Source organism: Chionomys nivalis, chromosome 4 (genome assembly GCF_950005125.1).
Source record: "Chionomys nivalis chromosome 4, mChiNiv1.1, whole genome shotgun sequence".
In the NCBI taxonomy this organism is placed as follows: domain Eukaryota; kingdom Metazoa; phylum Chordata; class Mammalia; order Rodentia; family Cricetidae; genus Chionomys; species Chionomys nivalis.
The window spans coordinates 74,280,760-74,301,436 of record NC_080089.1 but is presented as its reverse complement, the minus strand read 5'-3'; the positions used below and the strand labels follow the sequence as shown (position 1 = coordinate 74,301,436).

At 38.1% G+C, this 20,677-nt stretch overlaps 2 protein-coding genes across 4 annotated transcripts in view; one reads left to right on the top strand and one right to left on the bottom strand.

The window, feature by feature from the left end:
- The window catches only part of Myo5a (myosin VA), a 160,547-nt gene that overhangs the window by 43,600 nt on the left and 96,270 nt on the right, over window positions 1-20,677 (bottom strand). For all 3 annotated transcript variants that reach the window (XM_057768937.1, XM_057768935.1, XM_057768936.1), the window contains exons 16-25: window positions 20,389-20,486; window positions 17,847-17,933; window positions 17,653-17,761; window positions 14,042-14,253; window positions 13,275-13,431; window positions 10,388-10,627; window positions 7,747-7,995; window positions 4,107-4,200; window positions 1,602-1,750; window positions 48-161 (exon numbers count right to left, since the gene is read on the bottom strand). In XM_057768937.1, coding sequence (XP_057624920.1) covers window positions 48-161; window positions 1,602-1,750; window positions 4,107-4,200; window positions 7,747-7,995; window positions 10,388-10,627; window positions 13,275-13,431; window positions 14,042-14,253; window positions 17,653-17,761; window positions 17,847-17,933; window positions 20,389-20,486 — 1,509 coding nt within the window. The remainder of the gene's footprint in view (window positions 1-47; window positions 162-1,601; window positions 1,751-4,106; window positions 4,201-7,746; window positions 7,996-10,387; window positions 10,628-13,274; window positions 13,432-14,041; window positions 14,254-17,652; window positions 17,762-17,846; window positions 17,934-20,388; window positions 20,487-20,677) is intronic.
- On the top strand, window positions 14,759-15,917 carry LOC130872617 (histone deacetylase 8-like). The gene is made up of 2 exons (XM_057766786.1): window positions 14,759-14,767; window positions 15,519-15,917. Exons 1-2 carry the CDS (start codon window positions 14,759-14,761, stop codon window positions 15,915-15,917), a joined length of 408 nt encoding a protein of 135 aa, XP_057622769.1.

Sequence of the window (20,677 nt, the reverse complement as noted above, 5' to 3'; positions counted from 1 at the left end):
ATCAAAAGAACCATGTACATCTTACTTTTAGTGACAGAAAAATGTACCTCTGTCCTTGGTGCAATGTCTTCAGTTTCTGCAAATTCAGAGCTGAAGGTATATTCAGACTCATTACTGCTGTGGGTAGAGTCTGTTCTCTTGTGTCCTGGCTTAGGCACATTCTGTGAGGTAAATAACCCAAATACAATTCATTTAACATAATAGAACTATACACACTGGAAACAGCATCCACAATGTCTTCATTGCAGTCTCTACTCAGTAATTTGCAAAGATGGTCAAATGTTCAAGGGTTTTAACCAAATTCTTATAAGGGGGTGATCTCCCCAATGAGAAAGGCTTGGTAAGAACTGTTATGAAACCAAAGGGCCAAATGCAGATCACCTGTGACTATTAGCAGAGTCCCCAGGGTCTCATGTAGAACAGTTTAACTTTGAACTCACTATGTAGCTAATGATGACTTAGAATTTCTGATCCTCCTGCCTCTACCTCCTGAGGACTGGATTACAGGCATGAGCTACCACACCCTATTTATGAGTTCTGAGAATGGTACACAGGCCTTTAGAACCATGCTAAGCAAGGGCTCTATCAATAGGGCTTCTTCAAGGCTCTTTGTTTTTTGTTTGTTTTTTTAAAGTTTTGAGTTACTCAGTTCAAGCAATGCTTTTAGTGTTGTGATAAAATAAAAGTTACCAGAAAATTCGTAAAATACACTGAATGACAGACATAACCATCCATTACATGGTAATAAAGTATAAGTGGTTAAAAAATAAGTAGGAGTTAAATATGTGACTGTAATTTCTGTCACTTTTACACATGACACAACCTTGTGGAATGAGCAGTGAGAATAAGACAGGTAAGTAGATAGATGATTGCAGAATTCACTGAAGATCCCTCAATCATGACCATGATGATTCAGGGGATCTGGGTGATACTTTTAGGGCACAAGATACCATATCAGTCAGTGTTCAGAAAACTCGGAGGGAATGAAAATGTGGAGTGGGCCAGCCAACTGTACCTAAGGCACAGAGGGGACTCAAAGGAGCCTTATAGCCCCATCTCTAAGTATCTGATTTTATTGAAGTACTTTTGGATAAACGGCATCACTTTTGGGATTGCTTTACATAATATAATCTATGAAGTGGGGAAGGTAGTGGATAGGAGAGAAAACAGAGATACTTTGACTATTTGGGAACTGGGTGATAGATATAAGTAGCATATTGAAATGCATCCTATGTTTCTTTTATATATGACTTACATGACTAAATATTCTCATCTTAAAAAAGTAAAGGAGAATGGAGGCTGGAGAGATGGCTCAAAGGTTAAGATCATTGGCTGCTCTTCCAGAGGTCCTGAGTTCAATTCCCAGCAACCACATGGTGGGTCACAGCCATCTATGGTGGGATGTGGTGCCTTCTTCTGGCATGCAGGCAGAACACTGTATACTTAATAAATAAATAAATTTTAAAAATAAAAAGCAGACGCCAGGTATGAAGGACCATGCCTGTAATCTTCAGGAGGTAGAAAATTGAAGAATCATTGAGTCTAAGGCTAGCCTGGGTTACATAGAAAGACTCTTTAAAAAAAAGAAGTGTTAGACTCACCAGCATCAGGGTCATCTCTTCCTTGAGGTCATCATAACGCTCCTCTAGACGACTAAACTCATTCAGAAGGTTCTGATACCTCAGCCTTTCATCATTTAGGTCAAGCTCCAGCTGTTTTGTCTCTTCTACTAACTTTTTCTCCATAGTTTCTGAAATAAATAAGAGAATATAGAGGATCAAGGCCTGGGAAAAAGGTGACAGGTGACATGTCAGGCCACATCCCAAAAGAAACAGATGAGGAAGCTAGGCCTTCCAGCAGAAGTCAAAGAATAACAGAAGCAACTCAGGGGCTAAAAGCAAAAGCCACTGGGAAGGGCACCTGGTCACAAATGAGATTAAGAAATCAGTTTTTAAAAAAATAGCTGTCCTTTGTTCCAAAGATAATAGCAATTCCATTATTATTTATCATCTAGATTCCAGCATCACACCTTTTACTCAACTAAGAATTAAATATTGCCTAGGAATCTGCTTCTATATTATAATAAACTTTTTTTAGAACTAAACAGAACAAAAACACCCCCTCCCTGCAAAACTGGAAGGGGGATATGTATACAAACGCGACTCTACAGAATTCAAGAATGTAAATAGGCTTGCTGACTTCCGGTTTCTCTTAGTGGAACTGAACTTCTAGCCCTGGGAGAGCAGTCTGTGAGTGCAGGAAAAGAAAGAAGCATGACCCCAACTAAATCACTTATGCTTATACATGACAACTCTCATCTATGGGCTCTCCATGAACTATAGCTCTGGTCCCACTAGTTCCTAGTTCATGCACTGGTTACAACACGTTCCTCTTTGTTTGCTGTTTGAGATAGTCTTGCTATGTAGCCCTGCCTAACCTGGCATTAGAACTATGCAGTCCATCCTGCTTCAATTTCCTCACTGCTGGGATTATGGGTGTACAACACTACACCCAGATTACAAGAAATTCTGGATAAACTTCCACAACATGCGAGTCTAGTAAGCAATAACAATATATATATATATATATATATATATATATATATATATATATATACTATTTTCTTTTGTCCCTTTTAACATTTTATTCTGGCTTCTTTTGTCACCTTATTTTTTCATTAAGGTTTTTAATCCCAGGATGTCCTCTTGTTCCTCTACATCCTCTTTAATTGGAGGGAAGAAATTATGTGAGGGAAAGTACAGAGGGCTCTATCACCATGGTCTTAAGGGGAAACTTCCAGTTCATCCCTTGCTATCACTCTAATCTTTACTCTGGATGACTTTCAGAATGCCTTCATTTGTTACTGTGATTAAACACTGACTAAAACCTACTTGGAGAGGAAAGGGTTTTATTTAGCTTACAAGTTACAGTCCATCTTTGAAACAAACCAGGACAAGAGCTCAAGCAGGAACTTAGAGGTAGGAACTGAAGCAGAAACATTGGGTGAATGTTGCTTACTGGCTTGCTTAAGGGCTCACATTTGGCTCCCTTTGTTTACACAGCCCACATCCATCACTAGGGATGGTGCCACCCACAGTGGGCTGGGCCCACCTACATCAGTTAGCAATCAAGAGAATGCTCCATGCCCATAGGCCAATCTGATGGGTTCCTTTTATTTATAACCATTTTAATCAACCCTACAATCAATAAATAGAGGAAATGTACATATTTACTTAGTTCTTTATTTTAAAAATTACTTCTCATTTTTAGTTTGGTAGCAAGGAGAATTGAACTTAAGAGGATGACACTCATTATTTTAGTAAAATATAAATAAAAATTAAGTGATCAGAAAGGATCAGAAAGACAAACAGTATATGTTCTCAATCAATAAAGATGCTTTAAAAAAAACTGACCTGATAGAAAAGAGTATTAAAAAAATGGTCACTGGGCACTGGGAAAGCCAGGAGAAAAGTTGTATAAAGGTTCCAAAGTACCGCTGAGCAGGAGAGTGGGAAGGTTCCCCACAAGTACAAATGACAAATTTTGAGAAGATGAAATACCTTGATTTGATCATTATACATACACATGTACCAAATTATTGTACTGTTCCTACAAATATTTCCAATCACATCAGTTTGAAAATATGCAAAGAGCTAAGTGTGAAGGCACATCTGAGAGGGTGAAGCAGGTAGACCTCAGATTCAAAGCCAGTCTGGACTCAAAGAAACAAATGCATGTATATATGTGTGTGTTTGTATAAAAGAACACATAAACTATCTACCCACAAATTATCTCAAGAATTCTTATTAAATCAGTAAGAATCCTACAAATTAAAACTCATACACATAAATTTTTAAGAGCTACATATTATATTATCGAATAACTTTATATTAGTACATAGAGCCAGCCCAGAGATCAACTTTATAAATTCATTAATTTTAGTAAAATATTTGAGAGTCTTGTTGTAAATGTAGATGACAGCCAAAACTTTAAAAAAAAACTCAGCTCTAAGTAATACTGTGTAACTGGTAACATAATATCAAACTTACAAAACTTAGGTTTGAAATTGGTTGTTGTATGCTAGGCTAAACCCACATAAACCTTACCTGTCATCTCCTTAGCCTGCTCCACAATGAGGTGATTGAGGGTCTCCTTTTCCTGTTTGAGCAAAGTGTTTTCTTCCTTCAAAGTAGACACCAGCTATAAAATGAAACGCCAAACTGAGATTCTGGTTGTAATAGACCGAGAAGTCCCACAACAGTCTCTGTGTCTCTGTGCCTCCTGTCTTCACTTAGTTACATCCTGTCACCTGTCACACTTGTCTCAAATTCATTCTCTCTAGAGACATTTCTTAAAAACCATCTCCATTACAGACCTTTTCTCTGAGCTGTTGAAAAGCTCTATATTTGCCTCTTTACCATCCTTATGAATGGTTTGTTATTTGTTTTCTCCCATAGACTAGACATATCCTGGAGGAACAGGATGGTGATGGTGTTTGTTTTACTCTGTATGATGGACACTTAGCATCTGACTAGCATCTAGAAAACATCTGTTCCCAGAATAGTGATACCACCTTGTTCTATTTTGATTCTGTTGCTGTGGTAAAGGAAAGGGTTTATTTCATCTTACATGTCCAGATCACTGTCCATCATCAGGGGGAGCTAAGGCAGGAGTTTGAAGAAGAAACCTGAATTAAGTTTGCTCCTAGGCTCATGCTCAGCTGTCTTTCTTACAGAGCCCAGGCCCACATGCCTAGGGAGTATACCAATTACAGTGGGCTGGGCCTTCCCACATCAATTAGCAATGGAGAAAACACCCCACAGACATGCCCAAGAAAATTTTGCTAGGGGCAATTCTTTGAAATCCCATCTTTTCAGTGTGTCAAGTTGACAACTAAGATTAGCCATCAAACACCTTCTCATTGTACCAACAGAACACTACAATTCAAAATGGGCAGATTAAAGAAATTGAAGATATCAGTCTTTAAAAAAAATATGTGTATATGTAAGTGCATGCCGTGTGTGTGTGTGTGTTTGTGTGTGTGTGTGTGTGTGTGTGTGTGTGTATCCGCAGCCAGAAGAGAGTACTGGACCCCACAGAGCTGGAATCACAAATGTATAGGCTACAAACTAAACTCTGGTCCTCTGGAATGGCAAAAGACAAACTTAACAGCCCAGACATCTCTCTGAACCCATAAATTCTTTTAAAAATAAAATCTTTTTCATTTATTCTGAGAATTTCACATATGTACACAATGAATTTTCACCATATTCACACCCTGCTAGTCTTACTGGATCCCATTCCTAACAATTTTCTTCCAACTTCATGTTCTCTCCTTTTTATAAATATGGGTGCACTTAGTCAATTCACAGGACTGTGTGTTGGAGAATATTTCTTTAGCCAAGCAAAGGTGTGTTACATTTGTTTATGCTGTGGAATACTACTTTAACTGTGTAAAGTGTGTTACATTTGTTTAATTATGGAAAGATGTGGTGCCTTTGTTTCACCTTGACTGTCTGTGTGAAAGCATCTTAGCTTTAGGAATTCACTAAAGGCTTTCTGATACTCTCTTTTATATCTTTTTAGGAAGAATTTTCTATGTGATAACTTCAAAGAATTTTTTAAGAACTGACCTTTTTTAAAATTTCATGCTTAAATAAATACTGACCTTAGATAAATACTGATGTATTTATTTCCTTATAATAGCATGCTTTAAAAAATTATGGAAATGGGGCCAGGCATGGTGACACATGCCTAAAATCTGAGCACCTAGGAGGCAGAGACAGTCAGATCTCTATGAGTTTGAGGCGGGCTTGGTCTAACAGTAAATTCAGGCCAGCTAGGGCTACGTAGTAAGACCTTGTCTCAAGAGAAATTAGTTAGTAGGTATTAAAGTATATATTTTACTACAATTAAACAAAAGCAAAGGTGGAACCCTTTATTTGTCCCTCACAGAGTATCTTCTCTGTGCTTTTAATCATTATCTGTCACTTTAACTGATATATCAATCAGGTCTAGTGATAGAGCCTAGCCTGGTGAAGCTGTAAGATGTTCAGGCTTTTGCCCAAATGACTCCATTATCTTTGGGGAACCGACCCGAAAGAAAAAGACACCTTTGTCAGGCCTGAACACAGAGAGAAAAGATTCAGTGGTCTCACAGCTGCTTGAGTCAGCTTTATTTAGGACCTTTTCTTATCATTCTACTTGGGCTGGCATCCACCACTTTTTACCACAATTTGGGACAGCAGAGAAACCAATGTTTGGGCTATAGGAGCCCTGAAGTTTGACTGTTTGGATCTTCTTATCAGTCTATCTTGGACCTTGCCTTCCTTTTTGAGAGGGTAATGAGGTTTTAAGAGAATGAATCTCCAGCAAAACACACACACACAGAAAGAAAGAAAGAAAAAAAAAAGCCATCTTCCCAGAAGAATCTTGAAAGCTTTCAGAGACTGAGGAAGAATCTTAAATGCTCAAGGGTATCCTTTAAAATGCATATTTGAATTATGCAAGAACAAAGTTGCCATGACAAAGGATACTGCACAGTGGCACTGCATTTTCTATGTACAGAGTGGATCTCACTCAGATGCAGGAGGAATTCTATGGACTATGAGTACCATGAATGATGGGGTAGCAGTTGTACTGGCTACACAATTTTGCCTGCAGTTCAGCTAAACTCTTTCTGAAAAGAATGAGTACCCGTTCAGAATCCAGCACAGAAGAAACAAGTGAGGATCATTCAGTTGCAGGTGACAATTCACCCGTTTTCCTCTAGAGAAGGTGATCCTTGTGGACTCATTCAAATCAATTACTACCTCTCAGGAAGCCAGTTGTAAGGGTCTTTTAGAAATGTTTAAATACACTTCGTTGCCACTTCTTAGAAGCCCTGCATTTTCCCATGCCCAACAAGTTTTAATGTAAGTTAAATTCATAGCATGGAAGCATGGATGAGACTGAACATTTGGGAATTTCATCTGCTCAGCAGCTCCTGTCTAGATTTTTCCAACTTGGACTTAACATAGTTTAACACAGGTATACATGGGAATTCCTACTATAAATTCAGGTACTAACAGTTCTCTGTTTGATCTGCCTGAGAATCACAGCATCCCTTACCAAGAATAAGGAGTCTGCATCTCATGAAGTCCACACTGAAAAAGTCTGTAATAAATGTTATGATGTGACTGTCTTTTCTTAACATCCTTAAATTCACTGTTAATATCTGGAGATGGGACCTCAGGGAGACAACTGGGTAATAAAAACTGTGCCCTTATGAATAGGATAACCTGTTTATGGATTAATGTATTACTGAGGGAATGGTTTTGCTATAAAAGTTGCACACTTGTTCTTCTTTGCCATGTGATCCCTGATATAGATGTAATCATAAAATCGTCACCAGATGCTGGTACCACACTCTTGGACTTCTTAGCCTCCAGAAATATGGCTATATAAGCCTCTAATCTTTATAAATTACCTAATCTGAGGCATCTTGTTACAGCAACGGGTAACTATAACAGTACATAGACATCAATTTCATTGGGTTTTGTTTCTGTTTTCACTAGTTTTTACCTCAAGACTACAGCCTACTTGTTGATTATGGGGCAGAGATGTTTGGGAAACATTAGCATAAACTATAAACCATTGACATTTGTGTTATGTCTTTGATTAAAATTAATATAGTGTCTTTGAACCAGGCCAGGACGACAGCATTTACTCTGCAAGGGGCACAGGGATAAGAATGCTGTTTTGTACCTGCTCAGTTTCTTGTTTGTATTTATCTGCTCGTTCTTCAATGGATTTTTTCTCTGATCGAGTTTGTTCCAGGTCTTTGCGGAGTTTGGCAATTTCTTCCTGCAGACTAAGGACCCGCCCAGTGGCAACCTTAGCTTCCTCCTCACTTAACTGAAGACGTTCTACATCATTTCGTAGTTTTTCAGTCTCAGAGTTGTATACTCCTTCCAGATTGGTCAGTTTCTCCATGAGGCATTTGTAGTCTTTATTCTTTAAATACAAATGTAAGTAACAATAAGTAAATACTTATAATATGAATGACCAAATATATGCAGTAAGAAAACCATAGTGATTAGTCAGATTCTTCCAGGCTTTGGTTAATTACATTCTTTTAGGATTTTCCTTTTGTTTTGAGACTGGGTCTTACTATTTAGTACAACTGCTCTAGAACTTGTGTAACTCAAAAGCCTAGAACTCATGATCCTCTGTCTCAGATTTATAGGCATGCACAACCAAGTCCAGCTATGAATTCCTTTTTACCGAGACAGGGTCTTATATGCAGCCTTCGCTGGCCTGTAACTCACTATGGAGACCAGGCTAGTTTCAAACTCATAGAGAGCCACCTGCCTCTATCTCTGCCTCTGCGGTGCTGAGATTAAAGGCATGTTATACCATTCTTATAAATTCTTATGACATCATTACAGCACTGAGATAGGATCTGGTCAAATTTGCTATACAAAAATGATCATAATATACCCTGCATAGAAAAATGACATTAAGCTAGGTGTGGTGGTACACTCCTTTAATCCTAGCAATTAGTAGGCAGAGACAGCTGGATCTCTGTGAGTTCAAAGCTGGCCTGATCTAAAGAGTAAGTTCCAGGATAACCAGAGCTAAAATAGTGAGAACCTGTCGCAAACAACAACAACAAAGAGCCCCCCAAACCCACAAAACACAAAACAACTCAACAATATTGAGCATCAGAACCAGGACATAGTAACAACACATTTCCTTAGTGCAAGTAGAAAATGATATGGCATTAGTTCCTACCTGCTCAGCACTTTTCATAATCTAAACAATGGCTTCTTCATCATACAAATGAATAACAGCACACAGCAATTAATTCTGATTTATATGATATGCAACATAAATATGATTTTCTCATAATCATAGAGTTTCTCAGTAAATTCTTATGTTTGTAATTTTTAAAAAAGATTTATTTATGTCCTTTTTGTCTGTATATACATTTGCACACCAGAAGGGGGCATTGGGACCCATGGGACTATTGCTATAGATGGTTATGAGCCACCATGTAGGTGCTGGGAATTGAACTCAGAGGACTTCTGGAATACAGCTGGTGCTCTTAACAGCTGATATATATATATATATATATATATCCTTCCAGTCCCACAGTTTCCTAGTTTTTAGTCTAGAAATAAGGGAAGGAGATGAAGAGATGGCTTGCTGGTTAAGGGCACTGGCTGCTCTTTCAGATCTGGTTCAATTTCCAGCACCCACACGGGGGCTCACAACTATCTGTAACTCCAGTTTCAGGGAATCTGACCTTCTGGCCTTCTTACACAGTGTACAGACAAACATGCAGACAAAATACCAATACACATAAAGTTAAAATAAGTAATAATAATTAATTCAAAACAAGGGACTGGATGGATACTTGTTGTTTGAAACTACCTTCGAATAATATTAAAAATCATGTATTAAACCTAAGTGTGAGAACACAAACCTGTAATTTCATCTACCTGTTGGGCAGAAGTAGGACTACAACTTTAAGGCCAGCCTGTTTTATTCAACAAGTTCTCTCTTTGAAAAAAAAAAGACTGTGGAGATATGTATACATATACACAATATTGTACTTATTGTATCTATTTGCTGTTTCTGAGACATAATCTCACACTGTACCCTAGGGTAGTCTTGACTTTGAGGCAGTTCTCCCGTCTCAGCTTCCTGCATATCTGTAATACAGATTTAAGCCACTACATTTATCTTAAGGCTTGAGATTTTTAGCTCAGTGACAGTATCTGTCTACCACAGGTCAGAACTTGGGGCTAATACAAAAAATAAGCTTATGTGCAAGGGAGAAGATGAATAAGAATGATAAAGTAGACTAAAAATCTTAAAATTCCTCTCATTTTATAAACCTTTCTGATGAATCCTACTTCATTTTGACCCATCTCTCCTTGCTATCTTTTTTGTTTTGCTTTGTTTTGGTTTTGGTTTTTTTTGAGACAGGGTTTCTCTGTAGCTTCCCTTCTTTATGTCTTACATATTCTTAATTACCTTTAGATCATTTGCATGTACTAAAATAACACTTAGTAACTACTGCTAAGCAAGAGCACTTTCTCTCTGCAAGTAGACTGTGGGCCCCTCAGAAGCCTGTACATCCTCCTGCTTCTCTGACCACTGCTGTGCCCAACAGCTGTCAGAGAAGACACACATACAAATGAGAGGCAGGGGAGGAAGAATTCTGCAAAGTATAAATTATAATATGGCTCATGATCACACAGTTTTGGAGTAGGGTGTTTTAAAAAATAAGTCCCTGTCTGTTCTTTTTCTTCAGGGTCAGTCCAGAAGAAAGGCCACTAAAAGCAACCCTGTGGGTCTCCAGCTGTGCTCTAGCTTTAGGGCCTCTTTAAAAACACACCTGCTCATCCACTTTGCGCTGCAGCTGCATAATCTTGTTTTCCATGCCAATATGGAGCTTCTTGTAGCGTTCCACAGAGCGAGCCTCAATTTTCAGTTTCTTCAGCTCACGCTTGGCCATCATCCGCCGGAAACAGCACTGAAGGTAGATGATGGCTTGCATGGTTCTCTTATAATGTGTACGAGCCAGCCAGCCACGAACACGTTTCTGAATGATGACTGCTTTATGCTCACGAAGTATCTGCAGGAAAAGGGAGATAACCTGAGTCTCTAGACTAGACTCAAAAGTTTAACTCTATGCTCCTATGTATGTCAAACTGAGAATCCATACTTAGAGAGGACAAAATATTGAAACAACAGCGGTTTTATGTGGATTATTTATCACAGGAATCTAAAGGTATATCATTTAATATATATATATACATATTTCTCAAATCATCTTTCAATGTCCACTTTTCTAGTTACATTTTATTATACATACACACAACTATAAACAATACATGGAATTGAAAGCAGTTTAAATAAAAAATACCAGATTGCAAAAAGGAAAAATTCTACAAAGAACACAAAAAAATGCATCAGTTCCTTACTGGTGTAGGATTTCTGCTTGTAAAAGGCCTTATAAAACTAAGAATCAGGTACTTTATGAACTACGTGCTATTAAAATAAAAAGATTGTCCCATTACACTGCTTCACTATGCACTGGGCCTGGACTTGAGGTCATGGGCACGGCCAGTAAGCTGGCTGAGAAGCTGACACCTGAGTTAGAGAATGGTCATTGATGACTTACTGACCCCACTCCTGAAACTCAGAAGGTGACTTCTTTTTGTTTGTTTGAAACAGCATCTTTCTGGGTAGCTCTGGTTAGCCTAGAATTCATTATGTAGAGAGGCTGGCATTGGACCCATGAAGGTCCACCTGCTTCTGCCAGTTGAGTGCTGGGATTAAAGGCATGTGCCACCTGCCTCAGCTTAATGTTGATGCTCTTGTCTGCCACATTTGAGGTGTATCATTCTAGTATGATTTCCTCCTGTTGTTGTTTCCAATGCAGCCGTAATCTGTTATGAATGTCAAGGTAAAGGCACAAACTTTAAAAGGAAAGCTAAACACACGGAAATGTAAAAGAAAGTAATCTTACTTTTACTTTTTTAAAGTCATGACAGTTTCTTAAACTTTTATACAACTTAGAAGAAAGGGGTTGCCTTATGAGAAAGATTTCTTGTCACTGAAGACCATTAAGCAGAGACAATGTGAACAATTTTTAGAAAAGTTTTTCCCCTGGAAGCCACAAGACGGAAAGAATCAAGTCCTCTAAGTCCTCTGACACCTGCACTCACACAATGGCACACATGTACGCACACACACACAAAACCAAGTACATGCTTTAAAACAGAGTCATGAGTGATCTGTGATCTACAGAGGACAGTAATGATTCTAAGATAGAAACAGTACTTATCAGGACAAAAGTGTGGCTTAGTAGAAGATGCATGGTTAGTATGGTTAGTATGCATGGTTAGCCTTGAAATCAACCCCAGTGCCTCATGCCAAAAAAAAAAAAGATTATTTGTTGGGCTTGTAAGATGGCTTAGTGGGTAAGAATTGTTTGCCACACAAACATGAGGACCTAAGTATGAATTCCCAGAACCCACATGAAAAGCTGAGATGGAGCCGGGCGGTGGTGGTGCACGCCTTTAATCCCAGCACTCGGGAGGCAGAGGCAGGCGGATCTCTGTGAGTTCGAAACCAGCCTGGTCTACAAGAGCTAGTTCCAGGACAGGCTCCAAAACCACAGAGAAACCCTCGAAAAACCAAAAAAGAAAAAAGAAAAGCTGAGATGGATACATGCCGCTATAGTCCTAGCACTGAGAGGTGGAGATGAGTTGATCTTGCGAGTTTACTGGCTTCACGTTCAGTGAGAGATTCTGTATCAAGGTAATAAGTAAGACAACCGAAATCCTGTTCTGGTCTCAACATAGGTATGTATAACTTGCATACCCACACAATGACAAGCCTGCAAAACACACAAACATGCATGCACGTACACACATGCACACATAGAGTATCAAAAATGTATCATATTCCAGTTAATGTAATTTTAACTACACAGATATTATAGTTATTTCCTTTTCACCATGATAAATTCTCCTAAGCTTTTCTTATTCTGTCCACGTGTCATATATTTAACCTATTTGTGTAGTTTACCTCTCTGTAGCTGTCTACATACTGTCCTAATCCTTGGAACTTGTAGTTGTGATTTTATTTGGAAAACAGGTGTGACTAGGTTAAGGCTCTTGAGATGGGGATATTATCCTGGATTATAAAGGTGGGACTTAAATACTATCATAATTTAAAAACTACCTTTAAAAAACCAATTATTTGTGGGAGCATATGTGGGAGTTGACTCTTTCCTTCCACAGTGTGAATTCTGGGGATCTAACCAGCGCCATGATTTTTAGTAAGGGATAAATGATACAAAGATAGAGCAGAGATGAGAGTAATGTGACCTGAATATAGGCACAGGAGTGTAAGCCACCACAGGAAGGGACACGGAATATATTCTGTCTTTGGGCTTTTGGAGAATGTAGTACTGCTGATACCTTGATTACAGCCCAGTGGTTTTGGAATTTTGGCCTCCAGAAAGCTGAGAAAATAAGTCCTATTGTATTTAGCAACCAAATTGGTGGTTTCTATTTCACTTTACTTTTTTAATTTTACAAATTTTCAAACAAATGGAAATAGGAAGTATATTTTCTATTGTCTTGTTAACAAGTATATCTAATTACTCAATACTAGCATACTTTTCAATTGTGTTGTATCCACATGGCTTTTGTATAGACAGAAAATATGATTACTGGAATGTACGAACAAACTTGAAAACAGCACCTTACCTTGCGATATCTATTTCTTGCCAAATAGCCTCTTAAATAAGACTGAAGAACAATAGTGGCAGCTCGTCGAATCTTGTACTTCCTGCGAACCACATACATGCGCCAGTACTTTTGAATGGTGGTTGCTGACTTGGTTCTGCGTAGGAACTTAGCATAGCTGGTCAAAGAAAATAGTGGTGTATTGTCAGTCATCAAGACTGCAAAACATCAATGTCAATGTCTTAGGTATCCTAAGCAGACCTCACTGTTGTTTGTTCTAATATTCATGACAAATAAGCATTTACATTTACTTACACATGTTCAGCAATGTGTAGCTTCTGAAGTACTTTTTCATTGAGGTTTCCCTAATTTTGAAAAGCAGGATGTCCCATATTGTCACATAAACTTCATAAAGACTTCATAAAATTAAAACTGTTTGTATATTTATACTGAAATATAACTATTTGCTAGGACTTTTCTGTTAATTGCTCCTCAATAGAGTCAGATTAATGTTTCATATTCATAGTTATTTTAATTTACATACACTTTCTTCAACTTCCATGTTTTAGCAAAAGAGATACAAATTCTAAGTTGGTAGCAATTCAAATCTGAATTATCCCAAGTCTACATGAAATTCTATTTTTTTTTAATTGTCTCGTAAGTTAGTTTGTTGTGCTTTGAAATTAATAACGAGTGAGATGCTAACTTGTCAGGCAGGGTAGTCATTCAGATTCGTCCTGAATGGACCATGAATTAGCCGAGGTCCATGAGGCCATAAGGAGACCTACCATCGAGCCTGATAGCCCCGCACATATCTCTGCACTGTGATGGCTGCCCTCTGCATGCACAAATATTTCTTCCTTAGCAGCCACCCACGGATGGTCTTCTGGATCCGGATGCAGGCAGCCCTCAGTTTGTCAGCCCTCAATTTTTCTAGATAGGCAACTTGACCAGCACGGAAAAAGATCTTTGTCTTACCAAACTGATATTTGTCTTTGTCCTATTTTAGAGAGAAAAATATAAACAGAAACACTGATTTTATAAAACATATTAAAGATGGGGAAAATCTAGAAGCAGAATTAGTAAAAGAATGAATCTTTTATCTAAAACCTGGGTTATATCTCAATGAACTAACAGAACCAGATTTTTTTTTTTATCCTATTTAAGTTGTGTAAATAGAAAGGATTGTAGAGAAAATGGTAGCCTAAGAGTTATTTTCCAGAATTATTCTACCTGGAATTAATATCTGAGCCCAAAACTGGCAGTGGGTTCTATGCAGCTATTATCTGCTTGTTTGAATTTTAAACATCTTAAGGAAATGGAGGTGCTCCCTTTGACTGACCGCTGTAAGATTACATCAGGCAGCATAATCCAGGAGCAGCTGAAGAAACAAACAAACCAGTGTGAAGAATAAGGCAGGAAGAAAGCACACAAAATAAAAAAGTTAAAAAAAAAAACAAAAACAAAAACAAACCACCAGCCAATCCCTCCAAATCCCTGTGCTCATGTTAAGGGTATGCATCTAAATAGTTACCATGTGACTTCAACAGTGTCTAAAAACAAATACAACCTCATAAATGTGTTAAAAATCATCTACAGATTGACAATTTCTTTTATTAATATTGTATTGGCTTTTATGCATAAGCAGAGCTGTAGACAGAGATATTCATGTGATTCACCTCAAATGTAAGCATGCAAATCATTAACCATTTTCATATCAAAAGAACAGCGCAAATTACATATAATAATCACTACTGTGTTGGAATTCTAAGCAAAAATAGAGAAACTCAATTTTTGTTGTAAGCACATATATATCCCTTTAAACATGAAGTTAAAAAATTAGAGACTGTAACATATATCTGAAAAGTCTAAAATTATTTACTAACATTTGCATGGAAACCCTAACTAGGTCCTCTCCCACTGTCCATCTTATCTTAGCTACTACCTCTGCCTCCACTGGATCCAGGCCTTGAGTGGTCTGGGTGAGGAGGCAGGTGCATGATTGTCTCAGCTTTTTGTTCCACATTCCCATCTGAACTCAAATTAGAAAAGAGTTGGGCCAAACTCAAAAAACAAACAAAAACACCCAAGAAATATTAAAAAGCATTACATCCTTAGGGAGGGATGGGATCCTTAGTTCTCTCAAAGGGGGAAAATTATTAAAGAAGTATTACATTTAATTAATAGATAGTAATTATGACTACTTCATAGTAAGGCACAAGTAAAATTAATTTTTAAACATCTTTTCATAAATCTCAAACTCAGCCCCCGGTTTATATTTATAGTCCCGAGTATGTCAGTATTTGTGACTCTCTCGTCAAGATCCCCAAACGGGCCAGTATGGTCCACTCTCTGATCGAAGCATATGCCCTGCACAAACAAATGAGGATAGTGAAGCCCAAAGTGGCCTCCATGGAGGATATGGCCACCTTCCACACTGATGCCTATCTGCAACATCTCCAGAAGGTCAGCCAAGAAGGTGATGAGGACCATCCGGACTCCATAGAATACGGACTAGGTTATGACTGCCCAGCCACAGAAGGAATATTTGACTATGCGGCCGCTGTAGGAGGAGCTACAATCACAGCTGCCCAGTGCCTGATTGACGGGAAGTGTAAAATAGCGATTAACTGGTCTGGAGGGTGGCATCACGCAAAGAAGTAAGGAAATGCCTTTCTGCCTTCTTACTCTTTCCCTGGTCAATCTCTCAGTTAGATAAACTTGTACACTCAAGGGAAAATAAATAAATAAATAAATAAATAAATAAATAAATAAATAAATAAATAAATCTCAAACTCATCAAGACTCAGGTTAGAGATTTTCTATGTGTCCTGTGAGGGCCTGGGGAACTATTAAATATACAAATTATAAGGGATTTAGTTCAGTGGTAAAGCATTTTCCTAGTATATGCAAAGTCCTGGGTTGTATCACTAGGACAGAAAAAAAATAAATGTGGGGGAAAGGGTGTTAAATTGTTTGGTCCGTCCCAGACCTACTGAATCAGAAATTCTAGGGGCGGAGGCCAGCAATCTGTATCAGGCAAGCCCTCCAAGCGACTACACAAAATAGTTTGAGAGTTTCTTTGACTGTCATGGAACTGTCTATAGCACCATCATCTAGCTATATAATTCTCTACTGTCTCATACACAGCTTTTACCCTGTAAAAGGCCACCTTACTGTTTCCTTTTAAAAAAATGTTTTATGTGTATCCATGGCTTGCTTGCACAGAATGCCCACTACATGCATGGTTAGTGTCTGTGGAGTCTAAAAGAAGGTGCTGCATCCCTTGGAACTTGAAGAACGATTGTGAGCTACCATGTGGGTGCTGGAAACAAAACCTAGGTCTTCTGCAGAAACAGCAAGTGCTTTAACTGCAGAGCCATCTCTCCAGCCCTAAAGATTTATTTTTCATGTGTCTCTATGAGTGTATGTTGTATGTGTGCAGCGCCCACTTAAGTAAGAAGGGGGCGTGGGTCTCCTGGAGCTGGAGTTACAGTTGCAAGCCAGCAATGTGGGTGCTGGGAACTGAACATGATCTTATGCCACAGCAGCAGGAGCTCTTAAGCATTTCTCCAGCCACTTCAGCAAATCTTGGGTTTTTTCCCCCTACTTTTTAATAGCTTATTTCATTTTAACCAAACATACGTATTCTTCAGATCCTGACTCAAATCCCACACCTCATGTAATTATTCTTCTCACAATTGGGTATGATTTTGCCTTCCTTTAATATCTGCCTGCTTCCTCTGTACTTTTGTCATTTTTTAAATATTAAGATTTTTAGTAATATATATGTATACATATACATATATACATATATGCATGCATGCATACATGTGTGTCTCTGTGAATGAAAATGTAAGCATCCAAGAAGACAGAGGTGCTGGCTCCTTTGGGAACTAGAGTTACAGTTGGGTGTGGGCCACCCTACATGGGTCTGGAGTCTAGTATGCACTCTTCTACTGAGCCAAATCTCGAGCCCTCACTCAATATTTGAGGTAGAAATAATTATTTGCATGCTCATCTTTAAAATGCATTTTTAATCATCTTTAAAATAAAAATGGGCTCTTTTCCTTAATTATATCTGGTATTGCCCATAACTAAATACTAAGAACATTTTTGTTGACAACGATCAAACTATCTAAAAGGGCTGTGTCTCAAGTCTAAGTTCAACCTTTTTCAAAACAGTTTTCTGGTGTTGGCTATCAGCATCCACATTACTTCTAGCATAGTAAATACAGTGAGTCTCACTTGAACTCTATGTCAGGTGTTTTCCTACTTAAGCAACCCAATAATGTGGGTTATGATATTTAACGTTAAGTTTGCAGGGCTTTTACAGTTCAGAATGATAAAGCCTCTGGATAATACCTTTCAGAAACAATTAAGTAAAAATCATTCTCACCAATATCAGTTTCTCTAATACATTCTTGCATGTTTGTTTTCTATCTCCCAGCACATCTTTCTGCTTCATTAGGACCCGATACCGGCTGAAAAACTCTTGATAAGTCCACCTAGAACAGAAGCCCATAACAGCTTAAAGATTCAAGCAAGAACTGCTTCCACAAAGCTCCCTTAGATTGAAGACTGTGGGCTCACCGTGAGGGAAAACCTGCTGCACTGATTCGGATGGTCTCCAGGACACCACATGCTCTCAGTTGCTGCACTGCCCTCTTCTCATCAAATCTGCATGGAGAATCAAAAGCTGTTAGCCCACAAAGACCCAGGCTGTCAAGGGTTAAATTCTTCTGTCAAAAGGCAAGTAGATAAACTAGAAAAGAAAGCATTCAAAATCTGGAACAGTGACCAAAATGAAAAACTCCATGAAAGAGTAGAGAAGAAACATTTTGCAGTAAAAATAAAGAGCTGTAGATAGTTCCTCTGGTTCATATACTAGAGTGTCATAAGAAAGTCCACAGAGCAGACTAAAAAGAAAGAAGACAGAATTTTCTCTCACTTTGCCCATCCTGTAATGAGTGTGCAATTATGGCTTAGCCTGACTGAAAATCCTCTCATTTCATTAGCTCAGTACATAGACCACCCCTGGGGTAAAGATTGAGGAAACTGAAACACAAATTAAACATGCCCCATTCCGTTATTTAAAAAACTAACTACATAGAGGCAGGCAGATCTCTGTGAGTTTGAGGACAGCCTGGTTTAAAGAGTGAGTTTCAGGATAGCCAAAACCACACAAAGAAACCCTGTCTCGGTAAACAAAAACAAAGAAACAAAAAAAAAACCCCAAAAGCAACAACTTCATTTTTCTACAAGCCACTTACTGTGAACATACAAAACAATGGTAGTAGTAAAGCAATAAAAATGTATTTATTCATTATATTTCACATTTATTTTATCCTAAGCATGATGGTTTGAATGAGAATGGCCTCCATAGGCTCATATATTTGAAGACTTGATCCCCATTTAGTAGAAATGCCTAGGAAGGATTAGGAGGTGTGTGACTTTGTTGGTGAAGGTATCACTGGGGTTTCAAAACCTCTTCCCATTCCCAGCTAGCTTTCCCTGTCTCTCTCTGTCTTATGCTTGTTGATCAAAATGTAAGCTCTTAGCATTGGTTCAGCAAGACCATCCAGACATTCACTCATACACTGTAGAATAAGAGCTGCAACTTTGAGTCTATATAGTTAGTCTTTTATTTATTTATTTGTTTGCTTGCTCATTCATTCATTCATGGATTTTTTTTTTTTTTTCGAGACAGGGATTCTCTGCAGCTTTGAAGCCTGTCCTGGAACTCCCCCTGCAGACCAGGCTGGTCTCAAACTCACAGAGCTCTGCCTGCCTCTGCCTCCAGAGTGCTGGGATTAAAGGTGTGTGCCACCACCATCAGGTGTCTTTTTATTTTTTTAATCTACCTATTTACTTTTATTTTATATGCATATATATATAATGTTTAGCTGAATGTAGATCTGTACAACTCTTGAATATCTGGTGCTCAGAGGACAAAAGAGGGTGTCAAATGACTTAAAATATGGTTGGGAACTGTCATATGGGTGCTGGGAGTCAAACCCAGGTACCTTGGAAGGGCAGTACTCTTAACAGTTGAGTCATCTCTATAGCCTCATGGCTGGTATTTCAAAAATACATTTAAAAAGTCTTATTTCGCATGATATTTCTGCTATTTATGGGGTAAAATACGATATTTCAATAAATATGCACAATGATGAAATCATACACTTGATCCTTAGCCCATAAATTCTTCTAGACTTATGTCATCGTAAGGAGATACAGAAATTTTTGGCAAAAATACTTGAAAAAAATTGCTATCTGAAATAGGAGGGGCTTCAAGAAGAGTAACAGGGAGGGACTGAAGGGAAGAAAGTGATACAATTGTGTTTTATTAAAGCATTTTTTTTAAAAAAATAATAGCTGTAACAACCTAAATGATTTAAATAGATTATGGATCATCTGTAACATCAGATACTCTGCAGTCATTCAATCAATAATGCAGCTTTTTAAATACTAATCTAGGAACTGTCCACAATCTATGATATTAGGAGTGGAGTTGAAATACCAATTATAACCTGAGACCCTACCTTGTTAATCTCAGTGTCTCTGTCTCTGTCTCTGTCTCTCTCTCTCTCTCTCTCTCTCTCACACACACACACACAGGGAAAGAGGGAATGCTAACTCATTCAGCACATGTGACAATTTACACTACTTACCTCTCTACTACCTTCCTGAAAACCATCTCAATAACATACATGTGTTACTTTTAAAGTTAGAGAAATATCTATATTTTGAAATCATCTCCAGAAAGATTCATTTTTACCTCTGACTTGGTATGTGAAGTAGGATGAGATTTTGATATGTTCTCTGGCTCCAACAGAAAAGAGCAGTAGGTAGGCCTTGGCAAAAGAAGCATTCATTCAGCCAGCCCTGCTTTTAACTAATATAAAAATTAACAAAAAGCCCATAAATATCTCCAACAGAGATAAAGTCAAAACAGAATCAGAAATAACTGGTTGGCCTCAAATTTTCAAATCCTTAGAGAGTTAACTGTTAATTTGTTTTCATGTTCCCAAAAGGAAACAAAACCTGAGAACTTGATCGAATAGTAGATTCCCTTATACAAGACATGAAGATTTTCCCTAGAAATCTTTCTCCTCACTTCAGTTTGACTTACGTGAATGGAAACTTGAAATCATTAGGCTTAATGCAGCGCACATAGTGAGGAGTCGTGGCGTTGAGGGTTTCCATAAGCAGGTGAAGGGAGTTTCGAAACTGCATGAAAAAGATTTTTAAAATTAGAGTTTTGCTTGAGGCCAACGTCAATTCTCCTCCTTTGACATAAATAGAGGTGATTTTGCAAACTATAAAGTCATCTTCACAGGGGGCAGTTATTAAACAAGAGTTCTAGGGCTTTTGTTTACATTTGTCTGAACTCTACATGTTCTAAATATGCATGTACCTTT